The 12,466-nt window shown below is 42.6% G+C and overlaps 1 protein-coding gene across 7 annotated transcripts in view; it reads left to right on the forward strand.

Moving 5' to 3' along the window:
* sox6 (SRY-box transcription factor 6) overlaps positions 1 to 12,466 on the forward strand; it is a 153,855-nt gene that overhangs the window by 107,062 nt on the left and 34,327 nt on the right. For all 7 annotated transcript variants that reach the window (XM_042483805.1, XM_042484184.1, XM_042484034.1 and 4 more), the window contains one exon: positions 4,270 to 4,349. In XM_042483805.1, the coding sequence (XP_042339739.1) occupies positions 4,270 to 4,349 (80 nt within the window). The remainder of the gene's footprint in view (positions 1 to 4,269; positions 4,350 to 12,466) is intronic.

Here is a 12,466-nt window from a genome sequence, read left to right on the forward strand (position 1 = left end):
GGGCACTTGGTCAGATTTACCCCCATCCACCCTCACATCCAAATACGGTCACTTCATGGCTCCAAAAATCCAAGATGACAACGGCCAAAATTCCAAAATCAAGGCTTGAAAAACAGAGTTCACCAACCACTGGATGACGTCACAGTGGCTACGTGCATTATTTTTACACAATCTATGATAGCAAAAAATACAAGATTTATTGACAGCTGAGGCCACTGGCACGCTCTGCTTTGCCTAAATGTGGACTTGAGACAACAGCCTGGGAATGTTGTAGTTTATGTGGAACAATAGATATGGTTAGAGAAGCACAGGAATGTCAACATGTCTTCAACATGAAAGTGTGCTGGTTGTAATCGCTTTCCAAGTATCCATTCTTAGAGATCCAATAACTCAGGCGATAAACCCTGCGTGAAAGGTCTTCCTATTGTTATATGCAAAAAAAACAACACCCTTCTGACAGTTTCACACAATTATATCTTTTGATAGGGAAAATGAAGCAATTAAAAGACAATTATAAGGTGGTGGCTTGGGGATGGTGTGAGGAACAGGTTTTCCTGCAGGTATAACTGTTTTCATTGCCTGTACCAGCATGTCTCTTTCTCTCCCTTTGTCCTTTGAGTTTAGAAAAGAACAAGCCTTTAAAATAAAAAATGTTGCAACATGTTGACAGATGCCCTGTCAAAGCAGTAACCTGGTGCACCTTCATATCCTTGGGAAAAATGAAGAAGTCCCACCACATACTATTGTACTAGCAATTTTTAGACATGTCTCTGAGTTATTTGATCAAATTAAGCTGAATTTGTGCTTTTATTTTTAGTTTTCCTATTTTTCTCACACGCGTGCAAACAGAAGGAGACAGTGTTGAGGAAAACCTCACTGTCACAGAGAAAAGGATTTATGAGTCAGCTTGAAAAAGGAAAGTCCTCTTGTTTGTTATAAAATGGTACCAGAACAAGGAAAATGACTGAAAACGGAAAAAGAAACGCTGGGAAGTCAGCAGGTTCACAGTAGAAACATTAAAAGGTGTGGTAGTGCAGTTAATGAATTAACTATAAAACCACAGGATGAAAAAGAAAGTCAGCTATTTTGGAACTATGGAGCCATGACAGCTTAAACAAAGTGCCTGAGGGGGAGTCTTTTACCAGTGTGCTTTCTGCAATAGATTTGACACGGAAAATGTTTTAGTTCAAATAACAGGAGCTATTATGGAATCGTGGTCAGGGGTCGCCATGTGTATAGTTCCTGCATAATTCATGAGTTCGTGAAGAAAAAGCAAAGGGGGTCTGAAAATGACTCCTGTAGTCAGGAGAGGTATTTCAAAACCTCTATTATTTCTCCTTGTCCAACACAATATGCACAATATATCCAGAGAGTACAATGTTATCACCACCACCTGCAGGGTATACAGGATGCTGCCGTGTCTTTTCTCCATAAAGTGAGTGGCCAAGCATTCACTTCCAAGACTAAGACACACTAATCTGATGCTATCATTATGAGAAAGCTCCAAGGGACCACTGCTTATGACCCCCGGCCCTGTGGTGCTCACATGGCAACAGAGTCATTCTGGCACCGTAGTGGTAAGTCATCACCCCATCCACTGGCTGTGCTCAATGGCCTGGTGCTGCATGGTAGGCAAGCACAGTCATAGAAACACCAACTCATCTTTTACACAAATAGACCAGAGGATGCTGTCTGTTTGCACTGTTCACACAGACATGGCAGTATTCAGTCTGATGTGCCCCTAATGGACCTGCAGAATGATCCCATAGTCTTTGGGTTCCTCTGTCAGTCTTCCTCATAGACATCCTGCTGACAGTTCACAGTTTCCTTCTCTACTTTATCTTAAATCTTATATTTTTACCACGTTTTGGGATTTTAGGGCATGTTTTTTTCTTGATATACTGTAACTTTAATCTCAGCCAAGTCACCTGAAGAAAAAGTTGGATACATTCTGCAAACCACAAATTTGTTAGGCTTGAATGTTTCATACATATCATATCAAAGTTTCTAGAATGACGTGATATATGAGCTGACTTTGTCATCAGGATGTGGATGTTGGATGGCATGACAACTAGGCTAGACACCCGCCAAGCTGGGGAAAACTGCTGACAACTGTTCAAGACTAACAAACAACAAAACTGGTTGTGTTTCAGTGAGTCACTGCTGTGTTTCACTCTGCATTTAGTCTCCAAATTTGGGTGTTTTGTAACGACCAGTCTGTGTTTTTCCATCTGATTTTTTTAGGCTCCAATTGTGGGTGTATTATAGCAACCTGTCAGCAGGGATAGTGTCATGAAAAGATATATATATTTCATCCCCAAACCGGGTATTTTAAACCAAAGCTTCACTGAACCAGAAGTTACTAATTACAAAGTTTCAACTTATCAGCAACAAATTGAACAGTTGTGGTTTGCCAAAAGGTTCAATGCCATCATTTTTTATCTGGAAATTGGGTTTTAACTAAATTAAATCAATTCTGATACGTTTTTATTTTTTTACTCCACATCCTTATCAGATAAATGTGAGAATGAAATCTCAAAAATATAAAAATGAAGCACCTGTATATCTATTTTCATGTAAGCCTGCTTTTCTTTTCAGTAATTCAATATGATTTTAAAGCCAGTGAAGAGAAGATAAAGTTCAAGGGCTGCAGTCCTCATTCATCATCATCATGTGATCTGATCTAGGAAAAGTCTACGCGACATCTGTCAACCCTCAGCAGATCTATGACTTATTTTTCATGGAACCGCACAAGCAAAGAAACATAGCCCGTTGTGACCGTGGAGTCACCTGCATTCCCCTCCAGCCTTAGCATCCAGAGTCCAGGCTTTGGGCATGGGACCAGCGACAGCCAGTTAAATAAAAAACACAGTTTTAAAAGTAATTCCCTCCCACCTGTGACGTTAACCTGGCACAGCGCCCATTCTGCTGGAGTCTGGTTGCCTCGACTGTGTGCACCCAAGATCCAGACCCTTGGAGCCTGGGACCCCCCCAGCAGTGGCGGTGTGCTCACTTAGCACATGACCCTCCCCAGGTTTCACATGACATCTAAAGACATCAAGCCATTTATTATTCCTAAATTCTACGTCATAGAGAGAGGGGGACAGAGAGAAAGCGATACCAAAAAAAGGAGGTGTAGAAATAACCACAGTGCACCCCCGCACATCCAACCAAGCACTATTTGAAACCACTTCTGCTGTGTGATTTTATTTGCTACTAAATGGGGATCGAATTTCCATGGCCTGTATCACATTGTGCTGTGCTGTACAAGATTGCAAAGTGAGGCGAGCGGGTGAGGGCAAAGTGAAAGAGAAGGTATATACATTTACCTTGTCTGTGGCTTAATGGCTCCATATGTTTGTGAGAAGAAGTGACAGGCAGAAGTGGGGTCTGAGCGAAGGCCAACTACCCCTCCCCACTCCCACTGTGCACCCCACAACCTCCCCTCCTCCAGACACATGCTTCAAACCAGCCTCCCCCCTATGAACGCTACGCTGCCTTGTCTCACTGGGGCTGTTCTGTCCGTCTCAACACACTAGGTTGAGTGTGTCAAAGCGCCCCGCGCTCAGTTATACACCCCCCTGGATATCAGTCATACAGCAGCCGTTTTTATATCCCTGTCTGACAAACCTGCTGATGGCAGGCCAACAGAATTGAACGGTAATGAATAGTGCTGCTATTATATATTTCTTCCTTGCTTGATCACAGCAACGTGCAAGATAAGAACGTGTGGGTTTTTTAACCTTGTTATTGTGACTGCACACTTGTTCTAACCAGTTCACATACAAGTGCTTTCACTGTGCTGCCAAAGCTATCACTCAGAAACAAACAATGTCGTGTTGAACAATAGCCAGGCAAGTCTACAGCTGCATGAACTGCCTGAGAAAACATGCTGGCACTTTTACATAATTACTAATTGAATACCAGGGGAGATATTTAACATTTATTCTGAACAAAAACACACACATAAACCTTAAAAGAACTCCCAACTTTTTAAACTATGTAGTAGTAATTTCCAGGAGGGGCAGTGTGCAGGTGGAGGAAGGAGGGAATGATGTGGAACGTTCCTAAGTAATCCTGCTCCAGTCAAACCAGCTTAGCCTTTTGTTAATGCAGATGTTTGGGCTTGAAGCCGAGGGCTCGTTGCAATGTGCCACATTGCCGTGGCAAAGTAGCGGAGGGCCCGGGATCCGTGTTGGCACTTGCCTGGTCGCTGTGGGCCGGCTCATTGTCTGAACCTGTATGCATTGTTGTCTCTCTCTCTGACAGGTGATAACTACCCGGTGCAGTTCATTCCATCCACAATGGCAGCTGCAGCAGCGTCAGGACTCAGCCCCCTCCAGCTTCAGGTATGTACAGTGCCATGACAAAGAATGCTAGGGACGCCCGCCAAGCCCGGGGTAGAAAGGATGGCTAAGCAGCTGTACGCTAAGTAATGAGCTGCACACTAAATAATCCTGGAGGCCCCTAGCTCACACACGCTTATCACCTTACATATGTAATTTATCCTGTTTTATAGAGGATTTATCCCCACTAGCTCTGGCAGACAGAGGAGTTAGGAAGATAATAGTTATTAGAGGAAATGAGAATCACTTTGGATGCCTTAATCACCCACCAGTGAATTTATCAGAAGACAATTGACTGTGCTAGCAAGGAATCCCCTTCGTATTGCTTTTATCAAGTGAAACCGCTGTAATATTTCTTTTATCTCTGTGAGAAAGACAAATGGACAAAGAAATCTGAGTAATTTTCATCATAGTATGTTACACAAAGTGAGGCTGAGTAAAGGATTTGAGCCACAAAAAATGTTGGGACAGGCTCCAAGCCCTACAGGCTCCTTTAGGAGTTTTCTCACACAGCATTTAAAAAGGAAAAGCTGAACCCAGGTCAGGGCTTAACCTGAGGCCATAATGTTTAATATAGATAACTGCCGTCATTCTATCCTTCAAGTTGTCACTGCCATAAAAACTACTGTTACCAGGGTTTCCCTCAGCCTGTGCATGATCTTTGTTTCCAAACTGGTGATAATGATCCCCTTGCTAATTTCTACTGACTTTATCCACCAGAAAAACATGCAAGTAGCAACAGAAACCTGAATAACAACCATGTTTATTTAGCTGCACTGCTGCTTTGATTCAGTTCTAAGTAATTGTAGATCTTAAGCCTTGAAACTATAAATCAGTCTTTGGAAACAAAAGGAGGAAAGAAAGGATTAAAAAGCATCTCTGTCATGGCATATGGTTAAGGGGCCACTGTTTTGTTTTTTGTTTTTTTTTCGGACAACAGAGGAAAGTTATTGTAAACTGCAACATGTGATGCTTAACAGCAGAAAGAAGTATGTCAAGATTAAACAAGAGAGTTCAAGACTGAGGGGGGAAACTCTCTGCACGCTGATATATGTGGCATTTGTCCTTCTGAGGCTACCACTGTCAGTGTTAACGAGCCTTGGCAAGTTCTAACAATGCATGCAGCTGGCTCTGAAGAGCTGTGCGTCATTATGCAGCCATGAGAGGAGCTATTAGAAGCATGTAAGGTGTTAAATGAGTCTGCTCATGTTTGAAGACGTGTGTCCGTGAGAGCAAAAAGGTGGAGGCTGCTGGGTATGAGGATATGTCTCTAGAGTGTATATGTGTCGCTTAGTTTGTGTATCTCGGAGAAGTCTGTCGGAAAGGAGCGGTGGTTCAGACAGGCATGCAGAGTCTATTTATAATGGTGTATGAGGTCAGATGAGACAGTCATATATCTGAAGGTTGGGGTGAGGAAGGGAGACGGGTCGAGAGTGATTAATTCTGATTATGTATCTAACCCTGGGAATGGGCAAAAACAGTGCCTCCAAGACCATGACTTGGCTGACCTTTACAGAACACAGTAAACAAAAAGAGGTGCATTTTCCATTAATTGAAGTCTGTCAGCCTGTCACATATTCCGCCTGCTGGCTGCTATTTACCCTGCACAGAGACTCCCCTTAAAACAGCAAGGCAAGTCAAACATGCCCTTTTCTACATAGCTGGGATCAACAAACCATGTGACTGCCACCACTTCCTCTACAAAGCACTGGGAGCCCGCTATGATTAAAAACATCATATCAAGCCAGACATGGAATTAAGTTAAGGTTGTCTCCTCCCTTTAGAGCAATAATAGCTGCTTCTTCTTCAAAATTAAAGTATTGAAAAGTCTACTACTCTGTGTGTGTGTGTGTGTGTGTGTGTGTGTGTGTGCGCGTGTATTTGAGAAAGAAAACTCATGAGTACAAAAGAAGCACAAAAAAAATCTTATCATAAATGGCAAGATCACAAGAGGAGAACAACACAATAAGAATTAGAGTATTTTAATTTGATTTGAAAGTAGTGCAGTGAAGGACCAGTGGCAGCACCAAAGACTGGGTTCCGACACCTTAAGGCATGTTAGATTTAAGACTTTTTTAATGCCACTCAGAATTAGATGTAAAAACCAGTTTTTACAATAACCACTTGGCAATGTTGTGTCTCTTACTCTGTATGTTGGATTCCACTGCCCTGATTCCCATCGTACCGACCATGAATAATCAACAAAATAAAAACACGAGCCTCATACGCATTGCCTTGTACTGGTTTCCACCATGCCATAAAATCTCGGTTAACTAGATGAGCTTTGTTAATTTTGCCCTTCTTCTTACTTCCCATGTATTAGCATTTTAAGACTTTGAAAGATTGATTTTCAATATCCTTGTATTTAGATTAATGAATGAATGAATTAATTAATTAAATGCCTTTTAAGAAACTGCGAGAGCCCTGCTAAGATGTGTCCAAGGCATAGATGAATTACTAAAAGGGGTTTCGCTGGCCTTTCACCTGCAAACTTCCCACAAAAAGGTGCAAAGGAACTACAAAGACACAAACATTGATAAGAAGCTGCACGACAACTACAAAGGGATGCAAAACAACAACAAAAAAATAGGCAAAACCACCACAAAGTCTGTGTTACTTGCTCATATGTAGAAGAAGTGGTGGTTCCATTTATATTTGTGCTCAGTGCCAGTTGTCTTATAATCTACCCAAGGTCTCAGGGCTCTTGTAATTAACAAAATGTGACAGCGACTCTGAAATTAACACATTATGTCCAGTGTTATAATGATGCAACGTGTAATTTAGGTAAGATTATTTGGTATAAAAATTAAAAAATTAAAAATAAGATGATTTAAGCCACCCCTGCTCATTACTCATTGTACTGCTGAGTTTATCCTGCATGCATCATCAAGGACAACAGTCCACCTGAACTTTTCTAGTTTCACCTCCGAGCTCATTCTACATCCTCCTAACACACACATATACACACAGACACACACGCACACACATATACACATAGTCCCACACACACATATGGCTGAATAGGCGCCCCCCCCCAATTAAAATATCTCTTCCTGTCAGCTGCATGGCAAGCTATAATTTTTACCAATTTACTCAGTTTAGATTGTGCAATATATGAACCTTAAAAATTATCTTATTGGAAGAATTAATTCCCACAATGCTGCTGAGGTAATGTGATCAGCCATCCAGTCAGAGAGGCCAGCCGCTCTGTCAGTCTTAATGTCGGCCACGTAGCCTCTTCACAATCTCCTCTGTCATAACAGTCTGGGATCCCATTCCCCGCCCTTTCTCTCCAAGAGAAGAAAACCCAACAAGGTAACAAAGGCTTAGAGCTGATGGATGTAAATGAATCTTCCAGGATGCGTTTGAGTGTTGGAGACTGTAATTTGCTTGTCAATACGGGGTGGTAGCATCACTCCGCCGGCTGGCAGTCTGCAAGTGGCTGTCACCAGGCATTGCTGTACCACAGGGCAATTTCACTCAATGTTTTCCTGACAGATTGGCTCTCGTCCTCAACTCACAGGAGAGGAGGCGGGTAAACTATCCCAGCGCGACATGCCCCTCTTCATTAAAGCCCACACAGAGCCGGGATGAGCCCAGGACCAGCAGGAAACAATGGCTCCATCCCTGCCTGTCCTTTCCTGATTACAACTGACACCTCTCACCTAACACAGGAAATTGTGCTCAGATTGTACCCCAATCTGTCCGGACACCTACTATATTCAATTGAGCGAAGAGACGAGAAGGGCATTTCCCTAATTCCACAAAAGAATTTCTCCATTTGGGATAGCACTTAATTTGCTTTTTGTACACTATAGCTAGCATCAGTTGCCAAGTGAAAAACAATTTACTTAAGGCCAATATGAACTTAATATATATCACCCGTCCTTTTTACAGAAGCAGTAAACAGCAGAAGGACCTCTGAGAAGGTCCTGTTTTTTATCATTGGAAGCAGACTTTGGGGTTTAAGGCATTTTAAAGAAAGCATTATTGGATAAAACAGAACATCTGGGTTCTCTGTATGCAGTATCACTGTAGGACTAAATAAATAGAAGCCCTCTGCTTTCACTCAGTCAAAGCTCCATTTTCTATCTCTTGCTGTCTCTGCCTCACTGTCTTGTTTTTCCAATTTCCCGTCCACATCTTGAACTATCTTGTAAGTGTCTTAGTTTGTGTATTTCTCTCTGAATTACCTTTTTTTTAACACTCATTCTGTCTGCTTGTTGCTCTTTTTTACCCTAAATTGTCCAAGCTCCATCACATCCTCGTGCTTTACAGCACTGGAAGTCAAGTTGCTTGAATTAAGACTTAACACCGCAATTACCACCCGCCGTATTTCCTATGGCATCTCTCTAGGCCCGTGATAAACCTGGGCCCAGCCGCAGCTTCATGCTCCCAATGTAAAGATGAAAAGCAGCCCACATGCTCAGCGACAACCCAGACCAGATCTCAAGCAGACAGTCACATCTGAAGGAGTACTCAGAGGCTGAGACGACGGGAGTGATAAGAAAGAGTGTTACACAGTCAGGGACAAACAGGAAGAAAGTGGGAGAGCAGCAAACCGCACATTATCTTTTGTTTGGATGTAAATGCCTGTGTAGTACAGATGTGAAGAAACGGCTTCCATCATTAACAAGTGAAGCACTTTTGACTTTGAAAGAGGGAGAGGGGAGGAGGAGGAGGGGAGAAAAGAGAGAACAGACATACTGTAGAGAGCAGCTGTTTCTGTGTTTATGAGCAGAGGAGCTCAGTCTTTGAAGGTAACCCAGAGCAGTGCAGCAATGCTAGCTGTGTGTGGAAGGCTGGCTAATAGGACGGCTATGTGAGCAGCTGGATAGAGGCAGTGGTGAACAGAGGGACAGATGGACAGATAGAGTGGATAATGCAGTGAGCTGCACTGAATGGGAGGGCTGGCTCTGGGGCCCCTGGGCTCGGAGAACCCACACACACACTTATACAAGATGGACTGTGGGGTGTGTGTGTGTGCGAGAGAGAGAAACGGACTTCAACATATATACTGTTGATGCAAGATAGAGAAATAGAGAAAGGCGAGAGGAGGGAGGAGGGGTTGGAGTGGAGCAGGTTGGGTGCCAGCAGATGAGACAGATGTTGGGCCATACTGGAAAGCATCGGCACAGTGCACCAGGACGCCTTCCTCTACTCCTGACATCTGGGCCTAGCCTGGGTCAGCCTGCCCGGTCGCCCTGGGCAATGAGCCTGTACAAGCCTTGTGGCAAACGGGGCTGGCGCTGCGCTGCCTTTTAAATGGTGCGGTGCACTGAAGCACAGTTAATGCCCTCATATCCAGCCCAGTGCTCAGCGCCCAGGCCAGGCAGAGGTGAATGAGACATTGACAGACAGACAAACAGATACACTTGCAGACAAAGAGGAAGGAGTGTGATATAAAGACAATGCTCATCTTGCGTAAAATGCAGAGGGCGTTTATTGCTAATAGGAATTTTTAAGGCAATTTGTTTGTCTTTATTTTCATATTTTGCAGGCTGCAGTTGTAAATGTGCACTACACCATCATTGCTGGCGGCAAGAAATATCTGCCACTGTATTTTCCAGCACATATTGCCATGCTGTGACTTTATTAAAGAAAAACAAGATGCACATTTGTTTTTCCACATGAAGTTTTTTCTGTCTTTGTACTAAAAGGCACAGAGCCTAGTGTTTGCAGAAGGGAAAAAAGCATTACTGGAAGTTATGGGCAGATCAATGTTTTTCTCACAAATGATAATATTGTGCTATAATATCAGCTTTGATGTTTTACTAAATAAACAGAGGCTGCCCGTCTTAATAGCATATCGTACTTCTGAGATGTCTAACATTATCAGCAGAGTGTGTAATCTCAGTTTAATGTCACAAGCAGAAAAGTGAACCTCCCCGTTTAACCTCTGCTGCCTCCAGAGGGCTTGTTTTTAATTACCAAAGGCTAACAGGCTGACCTTGGGCATGCTGCACTCACTTTGAATCCATGCTTGCTGAGATCTGCTCCGCTCTACTGGGAAACAGGGAATGATGGGGTCAGAAGGAAGACCTCAAATCTTGTGTTTGTGTTTGTACTCATTTATGTGTCTGTATTAAGAAATAGCGCTGTTTTTAGGAAAAGGTACTAAAGAAAAACAAAACACATACTGTATGGTCATACAAGTTATGCACACTTTTAACAATGGAAAATGGAAGGAAGTTGCCTTAAGCTACGAGGAAACACATAATATACAAGCACATATTTCTCAAATGCCAGATTCTTTTTATTACCCACATTGCAATCCCATTACCTGTTCTATTAATTTAGCAGTTTCCTATTTTCATACAAGCTGAGCCTTAGTGTGCAGATCTATGGCTTTTGAACAGACGCATTACATGTATTCTGTTAGATATACTGTATATGTTTCCCTTAAACAGAGAAAAATAACAAGTGTGAAGGGAAAAAAGGAGACAGAAGGGTCCCGAGCTTCACTCGAGCTTTCACCCTCTCCTCCAATACCCCAGAGTTGGAGCATTGACTTTCAGCTTGACCCTAAATACCATGAACCTTTCCCTGCCCCCACTTTATACACAGATATGAAGAAGGGGTTATTAGATGTGAGAGAGTCAATTGGGGAAAGCAGGCAGATGTCTTCTGCTTGGGGAGACTAGCCTTGGCAGGATGGATAATCCTTCAACCTTTGACACCACAATGCCTTTTAAACTATCAACTTCCTGCACTGTTTGTTGAGGTTGTTGTTTCTAAATTGATAATGTGCTGGGTGTCAAATAATAATTTTGTAATCCATCATAAATTTACAATTTATTTTTCACCAATACATACTGTAATATAGGGCTGACCTGAATGCTTTGAAGCTTTGCCATGGTAACTGACGTCAAAAAAGAATTCAAATGCTCCGACCGACTTAATTTAAAAAAAATCCTAAATAGCCTGTAAATTATTTATTATGCATCAACTAGGGCTGTACCAGACTCAGAATTATGCCAGTTGAATAAGATTTGGCTGTTAAATACAAATATTCAATGAATCGTTTTGTTTTTCGTATAAAGTTTTTACTTTGAATGGTTTCTGCGGGATCTTCAGTGTGACAGTGGCATTCACATTATATAGTAAACAAGCTAACAATAGTTTGCAAATGCGTAACAACATTTTTTCGCTGACACTAGATATCAACATAAGCCAGATACTGTATCCTATTAACTTGCTTTTAGCTGTAGCTCCTAATTTTCTCTCATCTATTGTCAGTCACCAGCAGTTCAGCAAAACTGAATGTCAATGTCAAGCAGCTTGGCCAACCACCTGGAAACTGTACCAGCCTAGCCATCCTGCAAATATTGTTTTTTTCTAGCTGTTATGGCTAATGTGCGACGTGCATGCAAGCAAAGTAGCTAATTTTCGCATTATCATAGGTGCACTGACTGATGCCTTTATCTTTCATTTATGTTCTGTCAAAGTTTCAGTTAATCACAATATTTCTCACTGTAGCTTCAATGCCCAAATTTTGGTATTTGGGACAGCCCTACCGCAACACTGGGGCAAAAGCCTCCAGACTTTACACTCAACACTGAGGTGTTTGATACCTGTCTTTGAGCAGTGCATGGTGGGTTAACAAACCCTTCATCTGTCTCTCCCTCTGATTGTGTTTATTGTTCTTTGGCCCTTGGAGGCAGAGTGTTCCTTGTTACAAGGATAACCAGTGCTTCTCACCCCATGGCACTGACCTGCTAATCAGTGCTGAAAAGGGGCACCCTGACTGCGTCTAATTTGAGGCAAAGTCTAATTATGCTCTTTTTCCGGGACAATAAAGTTCTTCCCACTCAAGGTCAGGGGCATGCTCGTCGACAGGCCTGTTAGCAAACATCTGTCCTGCAGACTCAGCTTCCGCTCCTCCACTAAGACTTGCATGTAGCCTGGAGTCACAGCCAGTCAATGGAGACTCCCCTCTCTCTCTCTGTCACTGTTTCTCTCTCTCTTTCTAAACAGCCCCTCCACACACACACATACACACACAGACACACAGAGTGCCTTTACCACTGACATTAACTAAGTCTAGCTCAGATGAGAAGAAAATAGAGTTGGCTCCTGTGTCCATTCCTGTCGTAGACAAAAGGCTGTTTGTGAGGGAG

The sequence above is a fragment of the Plectropomus leopardus genome, chromosome 1 (genome assembly GCF_008729295.1).
Source record: "Plectropomus leopardus isolate mb chromosome 1, YSFRI_Pleo_2.0, whole genome shotgun sequence".
Taxonomy (NCBI): Eukaryota; Metazoa; Chordata; class Actinopteri; order Perciformes; family Serranidae; genus Plectropomus; species Plectropomus leopardus.